The sequence below is a fragment of the Amblyomma mixtum genome, chromosome 2 (assembly GCF_055824585.1).
Source record: "Amblyomma mixtum isolate Tamu chromosome 2, ASM5582458v1, whole genome shotgun sequence".
In the NCBI taxonomy this organism is placed as follows: Eukaryota; Metazoa; Arthropoda; class Arachnida; order Ixodida; family Ixodidae; genus Amblyomma; species Amblyomma mixtum.
In genome coordinates this window covers 112,201,836-112,227,542 of record NC_143013.1, presented here as the reverse complement: position 1 = coordinate 112,227,542, position 25,707 = coordinate 112,201,836, and the positions used below count along the sequence as shown (strand labels likewise).

Here is a 25,707-nt window from a genome sequence, read left to right as displayed (position 1 = left end):
CGTTGATGCACTGACACGTTCGCAAGTAAGTCAGGCTCCTCCTTCTCATTCTCCTGGTCAGTTGCCGACGCAGGAAATTTTTGAAGGCTTAGGGACTTTTGGTGCGGAGTACACTATCCGACTAAACCGAACGCTGTACCTTTTGCTTTGAGCGTCCCACGTAGGATTCCCCTGCCCCTCCATAACGTGGTTAAAGATGAACTTGACTCGCTTGAAAGACTGGGAGATATTAGGCGTATTGACAAGCCAACGGCATGGTGTGCAGGCTTGGTGGTAGTTCCTAAAGTTTCAGGTGGATACCGCCTCTGTGTGGATCTGACCAAACTTAATAAGGAGGTTCTGAGGGAAAGGCACGTTTTACCTACGGTTGAATGGGTCCTAGGACAACTTGGTGATGCCAAAGTTTTCTCAAAGCTGGATGCTACTGCTGGATTTCATCAAATCCGTCTTTCGGAAGATTGTCAGGAATTCACTACATTCATCTCGCCTTTTGGTCGTTACTGCTACTGTCGTCTACCATTTGGAATAACATCTGCTCCGGAATTCTTTCAAAGGGAAATGGCTAGAATCTGAGAAGGCCAATCTAACGGTGTTAATATGATTGATGACATTCTGGTTTTTGGGAAAGATAAAGAGGAACACGGCGAGAAGTTATCTGAAGTTCCTGATCGTCTAAGCAAAGCAGGTGTAAAGCTTAACAAAAAAAAATGTTGTTTTTGCCAACGGCAAATAGAATTCCTAGGCGTAGTTGTGAGTGAAAACGGTATTTCTCCGAGTCCTGACAAGCTTGAAGCTATCCGTTCTTTACCAACTCCGACAGATGTTCATAGTGTTCGCCGGTTTCTTGGTATGGTGAATCGCATTGGTAGCTTCCTTCCAAGTCTGTCACAGGCTACAGCCCCAATTAGAGAACTCCTAAATAAGCATAGCGACTGGTCCTGGGGTCCTATGCAAGAGTTAGCTTTCAACAAGGTTAAGTCAATGCTCACGTCTTCACTGTGTGTAGCTAAGTATCATCAAAGCTACAACACAACTTTTTCATGTGATGCCAGCTCTTTTGGCATTGGCACAGTTCTTTTGCAAGAACAGCCCACTGGTGAGTTACGTCCTCTAGCATTTGCATCTCGTGCTCTGTCAGAGGCAGAAAAACGCTACAGCCAGACCGAAAAAGAGGCTCTAGCAGTGACATGGGCAATTTACCGGTTTGATCAGTTCATTCGTGGCATCTCATTTATTGTGGAAACGGATCATCAGCCTCTAGTAACTCTTCTAGGGAAATCAGATCTTGACATGATGCCACCTAGGATTCAGAGGTTCCGTATCAAACTGATGCGATATCAGTTCCGAGTTGTTTATGTTCCTGGCAAGCAGCTGGCTACTGCAGACACGCTGTCTCGCACTCCAGTAGCTCCACCTCCCCAACAAGTGGATATGGCCGAAAAATTCTTACAGCTGCATATTTCAGCAATTACTGAGACTCATCTAATCAGTCTTGATGATGTTCGCAGCCATCAACAGCAGGATGGAGAATGTACTCTTTTAGCTCAATACAGTACTCAGGGTTGGCCGCGTAAGGAAAGGCTTCCACAATATATGAAAAAGTATTGGGAGTATAGAGGTGATTTGTCCCTAATAGATTCTATTCTCTTTAAGGGCCATAGACTTGTCCTCCCTGCTTCTCTCCAAAAGGTGACATTAGAACTTCTCCACGAGGATCACCAGGGTATAAATAGAACACGTCAACGGGCGCAAGAAGCTGTTTGGTGGTTTGGCATGTCTCAACGGATCCGTGACAAGGTACTGATGTGCCAACAATGTGCTTCAAGACGAATTCCTCGTCAGGAGCCACTTATGGTTACAAAAGCTCCTTTGATGCCATGGCAGGAGGTTGGCATAGATTTGTTCAATCACACAGGTCATGATTATCTGTTGGTAGTCGACTATTACTCTAGATATCCAGATGTCATTCACCTGAAGAATACTACTTGTGTTGACGTTATAAATTCCATCAAAAGCATCTTTGCTCGATTCGCCATACGCAAGCTAATAAGAAGCGACAATGGACCTCAGTTCTCTTCAAAGCTCTTTTCCTCCTTTGAGGGTCAGTATGGTATCGAACATAGAACGTCAAGCCCTAATTACCCGCAATCGAACGGTGAAGTTGAGCGAATGGGTCGCACCATCTAAGACATCTTCACCAAGTCTTCAGATCCATTTCTGGGATTGCTGGCCTATCGTAATACTCCGGGTGTCACTGGTTACAGCCCAGCGCAGCTGGTAGGTAGAAGGTTGAGAACAAGGTTGCCAACGTCTAAGTGCCAGTTGCGCTCGAAATGGCCGTCATCAACGACTTTCCACTCCAGGGATCGGCGGGCTCGCCAGATTCAGAAGAAGGATTACGACAGAAGACATGCAGTGAGTCGTCAGAGAGATCTAGAAGCTGGGGAACGTGTTTCGGTCCGAGACGTAAAAACTCCTGCGGTGGTACTTAGTCCAGCAGCTCGACCACGCTGCTATGTGGTGGAGACTCCGACTATGGTCTTAGTCCGCAACAGAATTCATTTGATGCCTTTTGTCAATGACATTTCTGCTCCGCAGTCGACAGAGCTTTTGTGGAATGACAACGGGCACTCGACCTTGCCTACTCAAACACAAGCAGCATCAAGGGAGTCCTCGGGCACAAGCACTGAACCTCAGTGTTCAAGCACGCTGCCGTCTTCGACAAGTACACTTGACAGCAGCCCTGCTTCTACACCACCTCGAGGGTTGTACGGTCCCTCACCTCATCGTGAGATGCTTCAGTCTTCGCCAGAAGTCCTGGACGCTCTCCCCTCTTCGTCACCACCTGGGCGCACTACAAGATCCGGCCGACGTGTGAGGACACCTCGCAGACTGAACCTGGGATGCTACAAGACAGTGAGCTGTGTCGTGTGCGTGATGGGGGTCAATGTGTCGGGAAGGGGAGTTGTAGAGGGCGCTGGTTCAGCCCTATAGATAGAGACGCTGGCGACAATAAAGAGTCTTTGGCTTCCGGTCTTGAGCGCGTTCATTGCGGCGGCTCCGTCCGCTAGCATGGGTCCAGGCTAGGCCTAGTAGCCGGCCCAACTCTGCAACCCTGCCATCTCGGCAATCTCTACAGCCATGAACTTAGTAAATCCTCATGATTGTCGAACCAGTCGAAGGCAGTGGCGGCAAGGACGAACACCTCGTTAGCCAGTTTAGTAGAAGCGTTTCAGTGATTATATTTGCCACTCTTTCGTTGTCTTTCAGCCACTCGTCAACGTCTTCCTCAGGTTTTCCAAACATGTCCGGGGCTCTCGATAATGTGGGCAGTTGTACGCCGTGGATGGTCCTGACTGCTCGGTATCGTCGTCTCCAAGCATGTCCGATTGCAGTGGTGGGAAGCCAGCGATTCTACGGCTCCTTCGATAGTGGGAACACTCCATGGTCGGTACCCTGCACCTCCACCAAAACTGTTACGTGCTTAGTACGCACGGGGGTTTATTTACAGGGGATCGATAGAAGCAGCACCGCGACGAAGCCTGCAAGCGTCATTCTGCCCTTTGTCTTCCTTTTTCTCTACCGGTCTGTCCGACCGTTGATCTTCTGCTTCTTCCGTCGACGTTTTCCGAAAGCGGGTGCCAATATTACTAGTAGTTATTTGCTAATCCTGTAGCAACAGTACTTGCCTGCGTTTCGTTTTTAACGCGGACAGTGTATAATTAAAGTGTGCAACAATCAGTTCCGTGTAGCGTCCTCATATAAGAATCAGGTAAATCATTGTCACGTGATGTAAACGTGATGTCATGTAGTGGTTACTGCAGTCCAGAAAGTAAGGACACAGGGAAAGTGGCTTTTAAACAAATCTCCTTATTTGGGCTGTCTTGCGGCCACAAAGCACAGGATCACTCGGCGGCGGCGTAGCAACAAGCGTGCTCGGCGGTCGTTGAACAGAATGCTCGCCGCTCTCGGCTGTGCTCTTCTTAAAGCAGAAAGGGAACTTTCGAGATAAAGCTTCGAAAGTTGCTAGAACACTCTGGAACAACGTAAAATTGGCTCCGCCTTGGTGCGATCCATCGAGATAAATCTAGGCGCAGCTTACATCAGAAACATAGCGATAAAGCGGCGTGTCGGCAGCTTTGAAGAATGAACAAACACTACAAAGATTCGCTGCATTACTCAGCTCTCAAAGAAGCATCGACCCGATGCTTCAAAAGAAAAGGCGGTTACAAGCAATCAAGAACGAACGAAGAACGAAGTAAAAACGACAACTTTCGCAAAGACCCGAGTGCAGAACAGTGGGAGAGCCGGCTCTCCAGCGGCGATCTGGGTTGCCAACAAGGTCTGATCCAGCACGCCCAACGAGCAGCGAAGCTCAGCGGTGCCCTGGAATAGGGGCACCGACCCTGTGAGAAGAAGGAAGATGGACCTCTTCTTTCTCGTCTGCTACTAGCACCTTTCTAGAGCAATAAAAGTCTTTCCTACCTACCTACCAATAATTTCACGAAACCGCAGCAGCGGTCGGTTAGGCACATCGGCTGGGGGGACGCGGAAGAAGGTGCCCGGGGGATAAGTGGTCGGGCAGCCGCATTCACAGCTTCGTTTCCAGGGAGTCCCTGAGGGGCCGCCGCCCACACGACACGTCTAGGCGTGGGTTCGGCTTTTTTAACAGCGTTGTAGAGTATATCATAGGCTAGAGGACATACCTCGCCCTTGACATAACTTTCCCAAGCGAAACGCGAGTTCTAAACTGCAACCTTTTATTGGGGGTCTGCGAGGGCGTTAGCGACTTCTTCAGCCCGGTGGACACTCTCGGCGGGGAATGACAGTTCATTGGTTTGCAAGTTCTGGTGGACTACGGCTACCGTGTAGTGGCCTGATGGAGTCGCACCTGTGACGTCAACGTACAGCATGCCGGGTTTCGTACCATGTTGCGCATCCAGCGCCCTCGCACGCTCTGTTCTCCGACCTTGGTGCGTGCGTGGAGTCAAGTTGTGTGCCATTGGTTGGACCCATAGCCTGTGCCGCCACAACTTCGGGATACGAAGTCGTTCCTCCAGGCACAGGGTATGCTCATGTTGAGGCGACTGAGTAGACGGCGTCCTGGCCCCGTCTGCTGCAGTCTCTTGTATTGATTCATGAGATAAGCCGCTCGCAACTTTGCATGGCAGCAAACGGAAACTGTTTGCCCATATTAGTTGGCCCGCGATTACTTTCAGGAAATCACGAAAGCGGTAAGGAAAAAATCACTTCACTCATTCATAGTCGCATTCGTGGCTTCAAGTGCCACTGCAAAAGGGTGGAGCCTTTATTTGACATTAGCGGTAGTCGTCACTGTCATCGCAAAGATCTCTGCTGTGTTCCGGAACCACAACGCCACAGGTGTCCACGAAGTGGTCGACGCACGCTTTTGGTAACGAATCCTTAATTTCTCTTCTTGCCCAAAGAACGCACTCTAGAGGTGAATATCAGTGGGAAAAGTTATTATAACAACACAACAAAAAAAATGCTGCTTAAGACACTGTTGTACTGATTTTGTAACTAAAATAGCAAGAAATAAAACAAGGCGCTTTAGTTGGCAGGCAGCACTTTGAAGCATGAGTGACTGTTGAAGTCCACATGTAAACAAGAAAAAACGAAGAAACCAAAGTAACTGTTTGTAGCAATCAAAACTTACCGTGTGCGTGTATTAAGAGAATTAGTGCGGAGCCGGGACCTTTACGCGGTTGTTCAGGGCTTTTAGCCCTACTTGTTCTGCTCGGCAAAAAGTTACAGAGGTCAGGCTACCTTCCGCACTCACTATTTTTTGGATTCTCTAATTCTTTGGATGCTGCTTGAAATTTCTTGATGTGTCAGTTGCACTAACTGACGCCGTTATCTGCAAATTTGCTTGAGGAATCAATGAGAAGTGATGTCTCACGATTACTTTAAATTAAATTCGCGTGGTAATTTTTGCGTCGATATGACAAAAAAAAATACTTTTTTGCATAGCGTTTGACGCTGCCACGTACGCTTACCCCGTGCCGTGTCCCGCCACTGCATGCGCGCTGATTGGCGCCGACCCAGCAGGCCGGCGCGCTGCTGACGGCCGTCAAGGCGGTCTGCGCACGCGCAGTGTCCGGCTTGGTACGCGGTAAACGGTAGCGGTACGCGCTATGCTAAAATTATTTACGTGGTAGCGGCAGACCTTCTGGCGGCCAGAGGATGGTTATTTTCCGCAGAAAATAGGTGACGTTCTGCGTAGCTTTACGGAAGCTCCTAGAAATTCGAACGTACTGTTGCGCAAAGCGCTGATTGGTTCGTACGTGTATACTAGTCGCGATTTCCGAATGCAAACAAAGAATGTGAAAACATCTAATGCTTTACTGCATAATTTTCTATCTTTCTGAACGAGTGATGGTCTCTTAAGTAAGAAGGACGCATTAGCTGTCTTTATAGACCATATTAAAAATCGACGTGTCATAATACTCACAATCATCCAGCCTCAGGCACTTTAAACCTAATTGCTACCTAAGAATTATTAATACATGGCAAAAAACTTTGCTGTACCTTTTAGAAAAAAGAGTATACCACCAACAATGAAAATTCTAATTTCTTGCCATAGTTCTGGCTCCTTCGCATGCCACAATTGTTACGGCCTTTTTTGGCGCACTAACTTGATATTTTACAGCTTCAAACGCTGTTATTGTTTCTTTAATGATACGACTTGGCATTACTGCATTACTGCACTGCAATCTACATGAACTCTATGAGCACATGATATTAGAGAATTTTAGTATATCTTTAGCGTGATAGCGGACCTAAGGAAAATTAAGTTAGCGTACCGAAAGCATTTTATCCCCACAGACAGTTTTAGCGTATCGATCTCAAAACGTTAACCGTGATCTGCTTGACATGGCGACGAAAAGAACATCTAATATGGTAGCCACTGCCGCTATTTTGCCAAAATAAATATTTCAGTCTTTTAAACCAATTATTACAGCATCCGTTATTTTCGCATGCAAAATGACGCAAAAATTGAAAGAAAATGAAATTAGAGACGTTGCACAACGGCGTCATCTAGTAAAATCAATATTAACTATAGAAACCGTTCGAGCAAGAACATTTTCCAACATATGGTGTTTAATGTTCTAAAATATATCGTAAATTTAATATAAAATGTTGTGTTACATTATTTAAGTACATAAAACACCGCGACGAAGGTAGACATCTATTTTTGTTTCGCTGCGGACGTTTCTGTTACGTTTATGGAAGTTGCAAACGGTTGCAGTGCTGCTTTAGGCCCCGTTAAGGGTTGAGTGGTCCAGAGTCAAGAGCGTATCTCAAAAACAGGGCTGAATTGCTGCTTAAACTGTATCGTCGAAGCAAGGTAACCCATAGCGAAAAGCAACAAAAGCAGCAGTTGCCGGTAAACATGCCGACCGAATTGCAAGGAGGGCTGAATCGGCTGCAGCGGGCTGCTCTCGCTTGGAACGACGTAGCCATGTTTTCACGATAAGAGCTCGAAACCCACAACTACCGGAGCGCTAACTTCTGAAAATTGCATGCGTACTCTAACGTTAATTCCCCGTTAGCGTTCTGCGCATGCGCACTCTGCACCCGCTATTCGCCTATGCACGCAATTACGCAAAGCCCGCAATACTAAAACTCTCTATTTCTTCGTGTACATAAGCCACGCAAAAGCAAACTGCGTTTATTTTTCCGCCCGTGTGCAGCAAACAATCTCCAGATTAAACACAGTGGTACTTGCTGAAAAGCGTGTACGACACTTAACTTTTCTTCAAGACTTGAATATGATTGCATGACACATCCTGCCTGCACAAATGCTCCTTCTGTTACGTCTGGGTTGTGCCTACTCGCCCATTTGTGCACAATCTGTCATTCAATATTTCCCCGTTTTCTTTTCACGCAAAGTGTTACAGCGTAACTGAATGAAATAGAATTATTTATTGTCACTGGCCTCGAGGGCAAGATGCTGACAAACGGGTGACTGGGTTGCGACATGCAACGGTCGGCAAGTTGTGACGAGAAAACAAAGTCTCCAGACCTATCTCCTGCAGTGATTGATTAATTTCCACCTCTCTCTGCAAATTACCGCGGTACGCCATGAACGTGGGCCACCCCCTTTTTCGTAACATGGGCGAACGGATGGAAGCTGGCTTTTATATTTAAAACGTGGCCACTGATGCTATTGCACTAAAGTTTACTATTCACACCGGTAAATAATGCAAGGCAATTCGGCGCCTTTTTCAAAGAACATGAAAGCGATAAAGCGTGGCTGCTTTACTAATTACTTTTATCTTCATCTATTTATTTTAGGTTTTTTAGTTAATATACAATTAACTAGCAACCGAGGTGCTTTTGTGCGCTCTCGAAGTTCGTTTGTACCGTTATCAGTTTGATTGCTATGGTTGCCTTCATTAGGCTTTGCGTTCCAGCGCTCCAGAAAACGTATAGCGAATTATAAGTATTAGTATTATTCTCGTTGGATTGGATTGGGTCATGAAATCTTGTATTGTTACAAGCTTTGGTGACCGGCTTTCCCTATCGACGCATGTGTAGTACAAGCAAAGAGAATCAAAGGTAATCTCTATCTTTGCCTCTTTCTAAATACAAGCCCGTAGTTAACCGTAAGCTGTGGCGCATCAATTATCAATACTGAGGCGAAAGCCTTTTATGTGCCAGCTTTCACCAATCCATAGCTAATTCACAATCCAATCCATAGCAATCCAAAAATCCGTAGCCAATCCACAATCCAATCTATAGGCAAGCATAAATCCAAATTCCAATCCATAATTCAGCAAGTTACACCATAGTCCACAATTCAGTCCGTAATCCGAAACAGCACAAACTGTGAATGAAGACAATAGAAGAAAATTTGCGAGACGGCTTGCGAGACGGGTACGATTCCACTGCACCATGACGGTTCGACGTCTTCAGCGGAATAAAGGCGCGTATATAGTGTATAGTGAATGCAGAGTTGTCTTGAAAACGCACATGAGAATTATGAGCACAGAAACTATAGATGCCACAATTTACCGCTTGTGAAGGACGTTTCCGGTAAATTAACTTCTTTCTTGACTTGTTGTAGCGCTATCATGTGGCTCCCACTGAACCCCTCCCCTCGCAAATGTGGTGCACTGGCCCAGCAGATGGTGCCATAACACAAGCACAAATGGTTTCGCATTACCGCACTGAGTAGACTTAATTGCCTCCTCGGTTTTTTTGGGGGGGTGGGGGGGGGGGGGGGGTTGGTGGGGCGGTTTTGCATATGTGTTTAATCTTTTGTTTAAGTAGCCGCTGTGGCCCTGTGGAACCGTCCCCGTCTCATACGCCGCAACCCCGGGTTCGATTCCCGCCCAAATCCCAATTTTCCCATTTTTCTGCCTTAATAATTAGTGCCTTTTTGTATCTAGATTGGATTATCGAATGAAGAGTGGATAGTGGATGGTTTGGCTTGTTGGATTATAGATTTAATTAGTGATTGTATTTATCATGTATTATTGACCGAGACTACGTTATTTTTCGTTGGTGATATCAATGTTGATATGATAACTGCTTCTGTGTCGCAGGGAGAACTTATTAAAATGTTAGACAGTCACGGTTTTTGCAATCATACTGATGTGCCAACGCGTATCACCAGTTCGACTCCAATGTCAATTAACCTTGTCGTCACTAACATTGGTAAAACAAACGCATATGCTGGAACAATTGTGTCCGAGGTCAGCGACCACCTTCCTGTGTTTGCCTTCATTCCAGACCACAGTTCTTTTCCGATACCATCAAGGACTCCGCCACACCATAGAAGAATAGACAACGGAACCCTTGAGCGTTTCTATGGGGACGTTAGTGAGATAACATGGCAGGATACTGAATGTCAAAAGGAAGTTAGCAAAGCATATGATACTTTGTTAACTAAAGTAAAAACAGTTTACGATAAGCGCTTCCCACTAGTACGTAGCCGTAAAAGTGGAGGAAAGAAACCATGGGTCACCGAAGAGTTACTGCGCAAAATAAAGAAAAAACAAAGGCTGTCTGGACAATTTCTGAAGTCTAGGAATGTCGCAAAACTGAAACGATATAAAAAATTCGCAACCACATCAGTGAGCTACGCAGCGAAGATTCCATACTTTACTAAAAAACTTTCTAGATCGCCCAGCGAAACCTTTAAACCCTAACATCACCTGAATAAAAATTTTGAATTCTAATACAAACACTACAATTTATAGCGTCATAAGAGATAGTAAGCTAAATGAGTGCAAAGAGCTTTCAAATGAACTAAACAGTTTTTTTGTTAATTTCACAAAGGACCTTTGCGCTCCATTTACTGGTACCACAGAGTGCGAATATTAAATACCAAGTCTACCTGAGTCGATGTTTTGAGCCTGTAACAGAGCAGAAAATAATAGCTGGATTCACAAACCTAAAAACTAGTAATGCAGAGGACAATGATGGCTTTGAAATCAGCCTTTAAGTTTGTTGTTATATTTCTCGCACTGGCATTGGTCGGCATTTACAGGTGTGCTCGTTCCGCTGGAACGTTTCCAGACCGACTGAAAATCGTAAAGGTTGTGGCTATATCTAAAGTGTGAGAAAACCGGAACTGTCCAATTATAGACCGATTTCAGTTTTTCCTGTACTGTCCAAGGATTTAAAAATTATTTCTTTATGATTATCCAAAATTTTAGGAAAACTCTCGGTGCTTTCTGATTGTCAGTACAAATTTAGGCAAGGAGAGTTAAAGAAATCGTACTTAATAAACAAAAAGAACTGATCACAGATTCCTTTCAGCACCGAAAAATTGCTCTTGAAATTTTCATGGATTTTACAAATCATTTGACTTAGTCCAACGTCGTCTGCTGGTGCATAAGCTACTTCATTATAGAATCAGAAGAATAGGTTTATCCTTAAGTGAATCCTACCTACAAAACCACAAAGAACAAGCCTATCTCCATAAATTTTGTCTCATGCATGGTAAAACTAGAAGTGAAGCTGTACAAACTATAAAATGCCTCGGGTCCGCCGCGGTGGCTCAGTGGTTATGGCAATCGGCTGCTGACCCGAAAGACGCGGGTTCGATCCCGGCCGCGGTGGTCGAATTTCTTTGGAGGCGAAATTCTAGACGCCCGTGCACTGTGTGATGTCAGTGCACGTTAAAGAACCCCAGGTGGTCGAAATTTCCGGAGGCCTTCACTACCGCGTCCCTCATAGCCCGAGTCGCTTTGGGACGTTAAACCCCATCAAACGAAACCAAACCATAAAATGCCTCGGTGTGGTGCTCACGGAAACCCTGGGTTGAGACGACCATAAACACTATCCGCAAGAAAATGAACCGTGTCAATAGTGTCCTGTGTCAACATAGACGCACACTTCCAACAAAGATGAAGATTCTTATCTATAATGCATACTTCCATCCTATCATAAATTACTGCATAAGTGTCTGGAGTACCACAACGAAACATAACAAACACAAGCTATTAGTAGCAAATAAATATGCTGTCAGATTGATTGCAATTGTACCATGGCATTTTCATGCGTTTCCTTATTTTAAGCAATATAGTCCTTTCTCTGTTTATATATCTTACCCACTGAAATTATTATGTGCATACAAAAAAGCAGTTCCAACAAATAACCAACTGTTGCTTTCAGCCTTTAATCTACACCAATACACAACATGTATAGCCGGCCAAATCTTTAGCTGGCGTGCGCGATCGCCGCTTTTTCTGCGCTCCTGCGCTTTGCGACGAAGCGAGCTTGGGGAAAGCTCAATATTAAGCTGGGACTTAGTGAGGCTGTGCTTAGATTTGATATCGTAGCAACTTTTCGCCGTCATGAGCTCCAGGAGCACGGAAAACGCGGCCGTTACGCACGCCAGCTAAAGGTTTGGCCGGCTGTACGATACACGATATCGTTTATCCTGGCGTCTACCCCTTTGTCGTACCTCACATCGTAAACAGTCCTTATCCCAAAATTTAGAGTATTACTTTAACATATTGGCAGCAAATAACATAACTTTCGAAGACATTTCAAAGAATAAGTTATTTGTCATAAGCATTTTCGACTCTATTCTGGCATGATTGTAAACAGGTTTGGTGTATTGTAATGCATGTTGTTCCTATTATTTATCTGCATTTGTCCTGTTGTGTACACGATCAGGGTTATACTGTTGTCCTTTTTCTTTCATTATTTTGATGGGGACATTAAGTTTACTTTAAGCCTGATGTTCGCGGAACGCACTACTGTAGATGTATTGATGGGGCACTGGGTGCTACTTGAATCTCCATTACGCAGCTTTTTGCCCAGTGTCTCAATTTCTCTTTCTTTCTTTCTTTCTTTCTTTCTTTCTTTCTTTCTTTCTTTCTTTCTTGCTTTCTTTCTTTCTTTCTTTCTTTCTTTCTTTCTTTCTTTCTTTCTTTCTTTCTTTCTTTCTTCCTTTCTTTCTTTCTTTCTTTCTTTTTTTCTTTCTTTCTTCCTTTCTTTCTTTCTTTCTTTCTTTCTTTTTTCCTTCCTTCCTTTCTTTCTTTTTTGTTTCTTTCTTTCTTTCCTTCTTTCTTTCTTTCTTTCTTCCTTTCTTTCTTTCTTTCTTTCTTTCTTCCTTTCTTTCTGTCTTTCTTTCTTTCTTTCTTTCCTTCTTTCTTTCTTTTTTTCTTCCTTTCTTTATTTCTTTAGTTCTTTTTTCTTTCTTGCTTTCTTTCTTTCTTCCTTTCCTTCTTTCTTCCCTTCTTTCTTTCTTCCTTTCTTCCATTCTTTCTTTCCTTCTTTCTTTATTGTTTCCTTAGACACAGTCCAAGAGGGGGCCGAGGCTAAAGGCGATGGAGTGCCTGACAAGGGCCCCGGCCCGTATGCACAATGTACATAAAACAAAACTAGCATAACAAAGTTCGGCCAAGCAGTCGTCCTAGGATCAGTCAATGGGAAAACAAAAGATGGCTATTTCCTGTCAGAAACACACGGCATTAGAGACAATTTCATTTTCTATACAACAGAGTGATGATACAAAATAAAACAGTAATTGAGTGGTACATCGGGAGCATAGTGAATACAGCATTAAACTAATACCTATTTTACACATTAGGTTTGGTTCAGGACTTCCTACCCAGTAGGCGCAACCGTGACAGTCATCGCCAAGCGAAGGCAATAGATCATATCACAGCTGGTAAGATATGGCAAGAGGAATGTAAGACAGAACAAAGGTTACACTTTTCGGTATAGTGACAGTAATGAGAATTTAGTACCGCTGTTCACAAGAAACTTCTTGCAGTATTTCTTAAAACATTGTACACCTTTATTAGAATTCACTGTAATGAATGAACTTTGAATCACAATTTCAATTCTTGAAGGCGTGACGCTTCCTGTCCACGCCACTCATGAGGCAAGAAAGGCTTACGCATTAAATATAGTCTTAACAATAACGACGTTTTCACACAGAAGCTAACGTTACACTCATCGGGATCATCATCGCCGTAACACAACAATACATCGCCGTGGAGGTAGAAAGTATTAAACCAGACGACTCAACAGCATTCTTGTAATACACATATGTAAAGAGGGCTTTGGCAGCAATACTACAACCAGCGCATCATTGACCCCTAACTTACGATGTCCATGGTACTCCAGGTCCTCAATTACGCAGCCTTTGTAGTCTGTATAGTAGAATCTGCCCTCCTTAGGCGTCATATCTGAAAAATGTGTGTTGACAATTATGCACTCATTAAGGTTTTGTCGCGCTGTAAACTTCGGAAAGCTTTTCCAACGCAGCAGTTTGTCATTTTTCACATTTCTTTTAGTGCCATCACAATGCAAAAGAAATATCAACAAACATGTGAGAAAAGTCACGCATTCAGAGATGCTTTGGCACGTAGCTGAGCGGCGTATGTCCTACGACGTTCTTTTCATGCTCCATCCATTTCAACAACAATTTAAGACCGAAAGTCCCTGCATTTACGTTTTTTTTTCGCAGATCGGGTTTCAGTGGTTTAGAAACTGCCGTGAATTTGCAGCGCAGGAAGAGAAAAATATTTTTCTTACTTAAACTTTAGGAATCATAGAAGGTGTGACAGTGTTGAAAATGTTCGAACGTAGCGAATCGTGACGTTCCTGCGATGCCAAAAGGCCCCCAGTAACAGTGCTCATTCGGTTGCCGAAGTTAAATGGAGTTTTTGTGGTGTCCTTGGCATGCTTGGCCAGCCACATGACATTTATTGTGCCCTAAATGCAGCGAGGTACTTCCACGTTATACATTCTATACTTAAGCTTTCTGATCCACAGCTGGTATGCATCAGTGTTATTTTGAAGTGTTCAATCAATTTCGGAATAGTAGATTAGCTTGGATGAGTGCCAATGTGCTGTCACAGCAGATGTTCAACCAAAGGGGACAAATATTCGATACCACTGAAAGCTATGAATCTTATTTTTTCCGCTGCACACAAAATTGCAAAAAACTGGCACATAATGTTCGAAGTTGAAAATGTCATACGAAAGTCGTTTCTATATAGCGCATGCAAATGCTTGCGATATTCTGTGTCTACACGCTGTGGTCATTACCCTGTATAGGGAACCTGTAGAAGAGGCGCACAAAAATTCGTCAGCCTAATTTAAACAGAGTAGACAAACGTGTAAATTAGATATTCTACTCCGTTTAGTTAGGCCGAAGCTATCGTAAACACTTTCTGTATAAGCTACTGGGGCACAGAAAGCTTTCATGGTACGATAAATCCGAGCCACTATTACAAGACATAACAGAAAATTATGAAGACATAGTGGGAAGAATACAGGCACACTTCACCTCGCAAATGGCACCCCAGCTGTAGAGCAGAGGAAAATGCGAAAATCGACAAATATTTTTTATTATTACCGAGCATAAACACGAAGACAAGAGTGGCACTTTTTTAATTAGTTTTACCATGGGCAGGGGGGGGGGGGGAGGTGGGGGCTATGCGCACTTCGCTTTTGTTCTGTGGTCGAGAAAATGAAAAACAATCAAAGAGTGCCTGCTTGCTGATCTATAAAAAGGAGAATAATATTGTGATTTCAGTATGGCGGGAGAGGAGCGGTGAATTAATCAACTTACATCTGATTAGCTCCCTTAATCAAGGGCGGAGAACTAACGGAACAAATACTAATGGAAGAGGCTTACCGCACCTTCCAAGCGGAAAACACGGTCTCCCAAACCTAACCCCTTCTCCCACGTTGAAGCCTTTTCTCTTATAACACACTACTATGCCTTAATGTGAACGCCACAGTTTTCTTTTGCGAAATATCATCCTACAAAACATACGCCGACATATTACAGCCCAGTGGATGCATCTAAAATGCACAGAACTCGCTATCTCCGCGCCGTCATTTGGGGCGTGAAGGAAGCAACAGTGCTGGCGGCATTTGAGCTCCAATTCAGCTTAGGCAACAAACCATCCTAGTTCAAGAAATAGGACGCCACAAAACACAATACACACAAGACGGATTACGATACGAGGATGTCGATGTGGCCAAACAACATGTGAACCGACGGCAATAGGGTTTAGACTGAACCCAATAAAACCATATCTTCAAAGTACATGCATTCCAGAAACTGCCCACTCACTCTCAATGTAGATAACAGTTGAATTTTCGATTATATGAGAGCCGGTTGCTAGTGCTAGGCACTACACTGATGGCTACGAAGGTGTTTTTTCCCTGCAAAAAGCCTCATATCAGCAATAGTTGCAGAAAAGTTTGCGGAATGTAGGCCTTAACTAGAGCAATTAAATACCGAAGATTTCTGGGCCACATGCCGCCACGGATGGGGCGAACCTTCACAGCATTCCGCTTTGATTAACCCCCACAACGCGGAATCTTTCTGTTCTGGCACACTACGCCAATGTCGTTTGTGAAGAACAATATTTCTCATCTTCGTATTATTAAAAGGCTGTCTAGAGTCGCAGTAGTCGACTCAACAGGCGCCAGAAGCCGGCAATGTGTCGGTTGCAAACATCCCTAGCTTCCTTTCTCTGTCTGTCTGTCCCAAATATACTGCTGTCTCTGGCACCGTAGCTGGTACAGGGTTTCCAGCCTGCTATTACTCTTCAGCTTGATACCGCTCTTCCGCCCTAAAAAGCGGCAATGGGTGAAGCGCTGACTCCTTGCAAAGCGCACACTAAACAGATGTCTCGCACAGCTTTATGAATTCGGCTCCTCGCTACACTTGAATTGGGCTAGCTTTTGGTGCCCACATTTATTATCACAGAAACTGCTTCAGCCGTTGAGTTTGTGCAGAAACACTGAAAGTTTTGCTTGCCGTGTTGTTTATTTTCGATCGCATTTGCTTCACAATATCGACAGCAATCTTAGATAGCAGTTACTACTAACGGTTCACTTTATTTATGGCTTTCGAAAGGTGTTATTTCGTAGCAGAAAACACTGGCATTTCACTGAGAATCTCTGACCAATAAAAAACTCTCAAGGTTAGGGAAAGTTATCAATGTAATGTAGTCAGCGGCCACAAGGGTGCGCCATTGGCAATTATATTTTGTACGCATGATTGGCCCACTTGAAGCATCTGTGAGGTTCCAGCGGTCAGATAGCGTGGTCCATCACTATCTCGAGGAAAATCACAGCGTATATGGGCCGTACAATGACTGTTGCAAATGAGACTTTCTCCTAAGCTCAACAGCGTTGATCCCTCCCCCCCCCCCCCCCCCCACCACCCGTCGTGTTTCGCAAATGAGCATATATGCATTCTGTGGCTGACCACTGATGCGATACAATCAGCCGCTGTTCTCCAAAACGCAGCCAGCATGATCACGGAGTGGGGGGGGGGGGAATCTTCCGTTTAACATGTACACTTGCAGTGCCACGGGATTCGTACTTCTAGTTTTGGCAGCTACTGGCTCTTAGAGATATTAAAAAAACATGACCTTTTTCGGCCAAATAGAGTGCGTCCGGTTTGAGGTCTCTATGGCATTCGTACGCTGAGATATGCAGTATCTGCGTGTTACGGAAGAACCTCGAGCGCCTGTGATTTTTCAAGCGGCCATGAGATCACAGACGTCAGGCGCGGTTTTGTATTTTATGCATTCAGCACAGTTTATTTTAATATAATACTGTATTACCACGAGAGACGTGCGTAGTGCAACGTGACCTTGGTCAGTAGTCACTTAAGATAGAGTGATCACAGTGATGGTGCTTTCTAGGAGTTTCTCGTGGTTTCACAGAGATCCAGGTAGACCTGCACCTCCCCAGTGAGCAAAGTTTAATGAGATTCGAAAAGCTGTTGCTCATGTTATACCCGACCGCCTGTTATTAGCACTTCATGACTGCGTGCTATGGAGTCTCCAGCTGTTTCCCTAACATAATGTCACACGACATTACAACGTGAGTGCTCACAATACTTCAGTGGTTTGGTTTAGGCATGGTTCTGTTGGAAGAGGGTTTTGTTGGAGTGCTTGAACAGTACAGTACTGCAATCCTGTGCCTCGTTGTGTTCTCCCTGCCTTGTTAGTTTTTGTGACAAAAGTTCATGCCAGAAAGATGTCCAACAGAGGTTCTATTTCCTTGCCGATCAGAAAGCTCTCGAGGGGGGCGAAGGAGTAGAAGCATTCACATATGCGGTTCGGAGATTTTGCTAAACGGTTAAAAATGCAAGTATCCCGAGGCAGGAGCAAACCAGTGGTGGAATGTGCAAGGTTTAAAATAAAAGTATGCTTCAACTTCAGGTCGAGAAAGACGAAAATTAATTTATTTGGTTCTTTGGACTTATGCTCCAATCTTCAGACCGGCGGCTCTTTTTACACCCGTAAGTTAAAGCTTAGGGAAATTAGACTAATTGAAACGACGTTTATTACACATTAGAATGCATCAAGGTCAGGCTACTGTTACTCACCCTTTTATTATAAAGTTCAGTCATATAGGGACATTGCGAATTTGTAAGAAGGAGCAGATATATAAGTGTGATAAGGATAACTATTCACCCTAACCAAAATAGCATGAAGACCTAATAGACGTTTTTAATCCACAAATACCTACAATATTATCTGTAGATTTATTCGTGACACAAAAAAATGGAGACTGCATGAAATGGCCGATTGCAAATGCGGGGTCAGCCAGCCATGTAAAGTAGACGCTTATATTTGGAGGATCAGCGGCAGTTGGTTTTGCTCATATCGTCTCGATATGAACAACCATTACTGTGCTATACATGTTTTTCGAGAACATTGAAGTGGTCAGTTACCACAAGCTTCTTTGCGCATGAAACACTAAGAAATATTGAAGGTTTGGCAGTATCAAAGTAATCATTTCGGCTTTCTGCTCATAAACACCCCTCAATTTACTCTAACCTATGCTCACATCGTAATCAATACTCTTGGCTCTGCCACACCACCTAGGCGTGCCACCTCAACCAGGCAGAACGCCGCATTTCAACATCACCGCTGGCAAATGTGAAGTCGTGCTGTCCAGCTCAGGCCTGGTTGCCTAGAGCTGGATGGCAGACCCGGCCAAGCAAAAAGCGGTCGCTGCAGGAGCCCCGCACTAAAGGAACCTTCTGGGCATGGCTAACACCTTATTGGACAAAATAAATGTTTTTTCTCCTAATCTTCATAAAGACAAAAAGTCACAAACCGTCATCAAGATAGAAGGTAAATGCTCCAGAATCGTTCAAGGCCTGCACGTGGAACGGTATTCTTTGCCTGCAGGAAACAAACCGCAATTAATGTAAATGCATTTTGCTCTGTGCATGAAGTGCAAAATGAATGACTATTACATCAGTTTGCGCACTGAATTGGGTTTGTTATTGTATTTGAGTAGAATATTAAACTAAACAGAAGCGTGTTCCGCTAAATATAGCTACTAATCCCAATTGGCCGTGTTCCCGCTGCTGCATTCTCCCTTCAAACTGCTTTACTGCTGCCTGACAGCCAAAAGTCATCAGTAGAGTGATCTGCACAAGAGTAATTTCATATAATGCAGGTAAAGTCTTTTAGTTCAAATTCCCTCCGGTTGATTCCAAATAGCGTGGTATGCAAACGTTTCAAGCAGTATGGCTGATATTACGCGAAGTTCCTATGGCGCTTCGCATTCTTGTTTTCCGCTAAATGGACTTTTTTTAATTCAAGGACTTCCCATATGGCACAAGATGACGCTGTCGATAAGCTAGCGTTGGCTGCGGAGGCTGCTCGCTCCCAAAAACGTTAGCATGCTCTTAGCGTTGTCCGTTAGTTACAAGGAAAGCGTTCATTCCTGGTTAGTCAAACCTCGGCATATTACCGATTTATTATTGTGATCGTTTTGCTCTTTTTTAAAATACACAGCTTCATCAAAACGCGGCCTGCACGGTAAGTTTCGAACACGAGTACTTTAACTCAGCAGCCGGGCGTTCTAAGCACAGAACAAACATGGCGGGCAGAGCTCTGGTACTTTGTTGCCAAACTAGCAAACACCATCGTTTGCAGGCACCTTCCAAAGAACAACAGGCTTCCAAACCCTGGGTGCTTTCCTCTAGGACCCGCTGCATCCGCGAGATGTTCCTTAAATTAGGTCAAAAAATTTTGTTTACCCTTTATTCTGCGTCTGCCCGCGTTATCTCCCAAGTTAACTTCGCTAACTACGCATTTCAATGCGACTTATAATAACGACATTGAGAAAGCCGATATAGAACAACTTATGCGACTGCCGCACTGAGAACGTCGGTCGTAGTCACGCGTGAATCATTGAAAAATCACAGAACAGCACCGTCAGGAAAAGGGCAAAGGTAGGAGTGAAAGACAGAAGGGAGAAAAGATGTGCCGTAGTGGAGGTTTCCACCGGAGCCTGGGAAAGCAGCGGCACCTCTTTCTCTCTGTCTTCTTTCACTCCCCAGATTCTCTCCTACCACCCCCCCTCGCCTCGCTGTTCTCTGTCTCTCCTTTATATCTGTCCTCCTCGCAACGTCATCTGCTTCTGGGTCAAGGTGTCCACAGAGATAATGGAGAGTTACTGCGCCATTTGCTTTGCTGACAAGACAGAGCTGCTGAGTTCATTCCCGCGTTGACGAGGTGCGGAGGAGACAAGCTCACGGCGGAAGTTCGCGAACGGAGTGCACCGTGGGATGCTCGTATAGTTTCCAAGGTGCCGGAAGCTGATATTCTCCATTGCGACAGCTAAGTCGAAAGCGTGGCGATATCGGAGCCGAACGTGCAAGACCTCACCGCTAGTGATGGCGCTAGCTCCTAAAGCAGAAAATCTCGGTCTCAAAAAATCTAAAGCAGAAAACCTCTTTTAAGCAGAGAGGCTAAACGAAGTACTTATGCGTGCTTGAAACAAACATGCCGAAGCCAACTAGCTAAACATGCTCAAAAAGAGACGCCAAGTCTAGTAGCTAAACTTGCACGAAATTGGAAAGCAAAGCCTTACAGATATTTGTCACGTTGGCTCGTCGTGTGCATAAAATGCCTGTAGATATGCTTGTGCCAGTGGCACCATCCTGGTTACATGCATGTGTCAGACCAACCATACCTACCGTAAATGCTGCTAATTCCTACCAGTTTTCTCAGAATAATGTGACAAGCTTAGCAGAACTAATTTTTTTCAAGAACTTTGCAGATGCGAAATCGAGCGCGCTTTGAAAATGATGTGAGCTATTGCGAGTTTTCCCTTAAAGCACATCTGCGGCTGTGATGCATAGAGATATAGCTGCTTTTTTCCCCATCATAACACAATAATTAATCACCGTCTTCGAATGGGAACTCACTGAAAGGGCCCTTATAAATGTGCCAAAGTACGCGCGTCTCGGGCAAGCAAGTATTGCTGGTAGGCGTGGTGCCGCCTGTTTTTCGTCCTTTCACATCAGTTGTTTGTATGTCTCATTCCAGTGACGCTAACATTCTTCCCAAGGCGGTTATTTTATTGCGGCTTTTGTTCTTCTTGGCGGTTATTCTAGTCAAGGTCATACACGTATTATTCTGCCATAAATCTGTGGCAAATTTTAGCATTCGGTTGTCGTGTAAGAGCTTTTGACGACGTTGGCCCCCTTGAGGAAGCTATTTTCTTTTTCGAATTTATTCCCAATGTCACGCCGTGAACACGATCCCAACATCTGATAGGCGACTAAGCTGCAAACAGGCTTATCCACGCCGTGATACACCAGGCTATAATGTCAATTTTTGAGATGGCCGCACTTGTACTGAAAAATTAGACGGCTCACCACCAGGTTTTCCAATAGACTGTTAAGCATTCCAATAAGTACGGACAATGAAAAATTTTCCCCACCATTTCTTCAAGCAATCAAGACCTATATACTGTAAAAAATCTGGAGGAAGGGACCAACTGTAGCTTTCACACCTGGCTGTACGGGTGTGACAGCTATCTTTGTATTTTCTGGGAGGGCACCAAGGTGCCAGGTATAGAAATGAAAATGCACCCTTAAGGAGAAAACTTTTTTACAGTGATGCAGGGAAAATGAGTACATTAGGGCCATGCGTTTAGCATAATGCTCACGCACGTCATCTGCTCATCTGCGCACCTCATCACTCCTTCGTCTTTTGTGCCGTCTTTTTTGTATTCTGAGTCTAGTAAGTACGTACCAACTCGCCGAAATTTCTGCTTTACTGTAAGCGTTTAGCAACTTCACTCTGTATGTAATGGGGGAGGGGTTGCATTTCAGGCAAAAACACAGTAATCTTCCCGACTTTCTAGCCGACATTAAACCATTTATTCTTTTGCAGAACTCACTACCACTGCACGCTGCATTTTTATAGAATATTCTTTTACGGCGATTACCCTTATAGGCCAGGAAATCCACCGGACGAGCGCGTGCTCACATAACGGGACAGGCGTGGAGAGCGAAGAGCAAGAGGATTGATTATACAAATGGCGCTGTAATTGTCTGATATTTGGTCAACACCAGCACAGAGTCGTAGGGGTAAAAAATTCAGGGGCACTTTGCATCTGCAAATGTTTTGCAGTCCCAGGATACTCTCTTCGAGAATTCCTTTCGTGCTTTATTTTCTTTAAAGCCTATATATGACTAGCAAGATAACTTTTCTACTTCGCATACATTATGCCATGATCGCCATATTTCATGCAAGCAGCTCAATTGCTGCACCACGTGTGCAGGTACTGCTGTTGAGCCAAGTTCGCTGTTACGCTCTGTGGATGCATGGCATATCAGTCACCTAGGAACGAGGGTAGGCATAAAAAATATCGCGTAGTTTTCCATTTCTTCTCGGGATTGCATCGCTTAATACATACATTATTCATTTCAAATGTGCAACGACACAAAGCACTCTGGTGGGTAAAAACATATAGATTCGAAGACTACATACTTGGTTGCCGGGAAGTGGAGCAGGTACGTTGCTGTTCGAGTGTGTTCGTCTATCTTGGTTCGCTTTGCAGCCCAGCATTCAAAGATACTGTCGTTATTAGAGTCAGACATCGCGACAGCAAAGGGGAAGTTCTTCATCACCTACGGATAGCATAAAAAAATCCACATGCACTCTACTCATCTTGGTAATGGGACACTAATTACCTCGTAAGACCAGACCAAATATCTCGCCCGTCAGTGTTATTCCAAATAAATGTGACAACCCTCGGTGGTCTCATAAATGCGTGCACAGTATATGGGAGCCGTAGGTCATAGAGTTTTTCCTTGTCAATTTTTTCCATGGTCTTTGCAACGGAACTTTGTGTTCACTAAACCATGCTACAATTATTTATAACGTTCACTGCGTACGCCGCAAAAAAAGGTGGGGTTTCAATAGGCTTCCGGCTTTACCCGCGTTGACTAATCTTAGCAGCCCTTTTTAGCTACCGCTTCTGCCTTAACCTTTTGAGCGTCGTATTTGGGAAGATAGGTGTCCTTCGTTCATGCCATCTTCAGAGAATTTTTACTCTTTGAGAGAGTCCGAGGGGTAGCTGATGGCGAAAAGAGAATCTTCCTGAGTTTCCGGGAATTATAACAACCAAGGTTGTTTCACTGTTTTCGCATTCAGACAGTTTTGAAGCCCCTGTAGACATACCGGAAATAGGAATTTTGGGGACTAAATCAGGTATTCCTTCTTACGGCATGACATATGACTGGCAATTATTCAAGGGTGTCTTAGTAAAATTTTTTTCTCTCCTTCAGTACCAGACCAAGCTACCAAGGTTCGCAAGTTATGCTAGCACGTAGCGGAGGTTGGGCATGCTCACATCGATACATGATAACGCTTCACTGGTTAGCGCCTAAACGTTACCTTAAAACTGTCTGCTACTTCGTGCTGCAGCTTTCTCAAGCCTCCTGGTACACCCAGCTTGGCAAGGCCTACGTAGAAGCAGCAAACTGCAATTACAGCACGCGCTGCCAGAGTAGCCATGCTGACTGGGATAGATGGGCGATAGCTTTACCCCTGGCGTTTATATATAGAACGTTCTCTCTGCCAACACTGCTGTTGGACAAGAGCATCAGCACAGTAAACAACATTTTTTTTTTTCAATTACGAGCTCTCCCATCCATCTAAGGAAGCCCGCCGCCATTACCGCAAAAGCCGCGTATTCTGTGCGACATTTCCGCAACATTGATCAATATGATGTCTTTCCCGGTGTGCGTCCTATGTACACCAGATCAAAGTTTTGAAATGAACGCGTGAGCGAAACGTGCTAAAAAACGTGCGTGCGGTAAATGATGGGTCGGGGGAACAGTCCCTGGCAAGGCTGTTCTGGGAAATGGATCAAATGCTCGTTTGTTCCGGAGAACTTTTTCATTTCCGTCTTCTTCTTTTTATGAAAGGTTCCATCAAGTTAACAGTGGAAATCAATGCGGTTGCAAAAATACTTGATATCACTGTTTGCTTTATTAGTTCACACTTTCCTTTCCTGCAGGAAGGTACGCTGTCGCGTTGCCATTTCCGAAGTCATCTCGGCAGCGTGCAGAAAACAGGCCAGGCATGGGGAATAAGATACTTGCAACTTCGATATAATCTTTCGATACATTCTCGGTATCTGTATCAGATGCCGCAGGCAAAAATGAAATTACTAGGGAATCGATATCGAAAATACATTTATTGAATGCCATGTAGTTTAACGACACTAAATACAGCTACCGTGGACGGAAAGAGAACATGATTACTGCAGGAAAGTAAACAACTTTTTCGAAAGAGTGAAATAGCATGGGACGGCTGAATACGAGGCTTTTTTTCTGTCTTAGGGGAGCCCTCAGGACGCTGTAGCGAGTTCTTTGGCTAACTTTTTGTGAAGCCGCGCGAAGCCACGTCGATGTGTGCTTCACCGAGTCATGTGTTGTGGGCTGTCTCCTCATCCCTTGCAGGGCGTCCGGGTGGCATTGTCTTTCTTCTGTGCTCCTTGTTTTGCCTGCTTTAAGCAGTAGGCACCTTCGCTTTCAAGGAATACGGTCCAGATTAGACTGTTTTTCCTAGAAAATGCTTCCGCGCTTTAATAAAGCTGGCTATTAGACATCATGGCTTCCCACCCTAACAAGAAGACATCAATCGAACACGCAACGCTATTTATGGCTGCATGTATGGTTGTCAAAATTGCGCCCGGAATGCTGCCGGGAAGCACTCAAGAATCAACTTTTACCTGGTCTGAGGACACGTAGCTGCCTAATGGGAGAAAATATCGCAGAATGACTCGGTTTCACTATCTCGTCCAATAAAATCTTGGTATACACAGCACTTAGTTTTAAACAGTCCCTTAGCGGTCATTTTCTTGCTCAACGTTGGCCGCAATGACGGTCTCTGCCATGCGCAAAGGAGATCCGTGCACGATCCTCGCGCACGATCCTCCAACGTAATCGTGCGGTCAAGGTCGTGATGACACCAAACCGCAAACATAGCCATGCAATCATCATCATCATCAGCCTGACTACACCAACTGCAGGGCAAAGGCCTCTCCCATGTCTCTGCAATTAACCCTGTGTTTTGTCAGTTGCCGCCACTGTATCCCCGCAAACTTCTTAATCTCATCCGCCCCCTTAACTTTCTGCCGTCCCCTGCTACGTTTGCTTTCTCTTGGAATCCACTCCGTTACCCTTAAGGACCAGCGGTTATCTTGCCTTCGCATTACATGTCCTGCCCAAGCCCATTTCTTCCTCTTGATTTCAACTAAGATGTCATTAACCCGCGTTGTTCCCTCACCAACTCCGCCCTCTTCCGATCTCTTAACGTTACACCTATCATTTTCCTTTCCATAGCTCGCTGCGTTGTTCTTAACTTTAGCTGAACCCTCTTTGTTAACCTCCACGTTTCTGCCCCATAGGTGAGTACCGGTAGGATACAGCTGTTGTATACTTTTCTCTTCAGGGATATTGGTAAGCTACCATTCATGATCTCAGCGAACCTGCCATATGCACTCCATCCCATTCTTATTCTACTAGTTATTTCGCTCTCATGATCCGGATCTGCGGTCACTACCTGCCCTAAGTAGACATATTCTCTTACTACTTCCAGCACCTCGCTACCAATTGCGAACTGCTCTTCCCTCGCCAGGTTGTTTAACATTACTTTGGTTTTCTGCACGTTAATTCTTAGCCCCATCGTTCTGCTCTGCCTGTCTAACTGATTGATCATGCTTTCCAGTTCTTGTCCTGAGTGGCTTAGCAAGGCAATGTCATCAGCGAATCGCAAATTACTCAGGTATTCTCCATTAACTCTTATCCCTAACTCTGCCATGCAATGCAATGCTTACGGATTAAAAAAAAGGCTTCCCGTATGCTCCTTGGTTTCGGTGACTTTGGCTTATGTCATGTGTGATATAAAGAGT

General features: G+C 44.6%; 1 protein-coding gene across 1 annotated transcript; it reads right to left on the bottom strand.

Moving 5' to 3' along the window:
* Positions 1–5,318: 5,318 nt before the first annotated feature.
* LOC149360596 (uncharacterized) lies at positions 5,319–23,303 on the bottom strand. The gene is made up of 5 exons (XM_089567880.1): positions 23,184–23,303; positions 22,275–22,414; positions 18,595–18,662; positions 13,599–13,679; positions 5,319–5,455 (listed from the first exon to the last, which is right to left on the bottom strand). The coding sequence occupies exons 1-5, from the start codon at positions 23,301–23,303 to the stop codon at positions 5,319–5,321; spliced, it is 546 nt and encodes a 181-aa protein (XP_089424006.1).
* Between the last annotated feature and the right edge of the window lie 2,404 nt (positions 23,304–25,707).

Bases quoted from the DNA above. Each gene is read 5' to 3' on its own strand.
- LOC149360596 (XM_089567880.1), bottom strand. From the start codon at position 23,303: ATGGCTACTCTGGCAGCGCGTGCTGTAATTGCAGTTTGCTGCTTCTAC. The intron at 22,415-23,183 runs GTAACGTTTAGG...TGCTATCCGTAG, and splicing joins AAGTAGCAGACAGTTTTAAG to GTGATGAAGAACTTCCCCTT. The intron at 13,680-18,594 runs GTTTGTGACTTT...CACATTTTTCAG, and splicing joins TACCTTCTATCTTGATGACG to ATATGACGCCTAAGGAGGGC.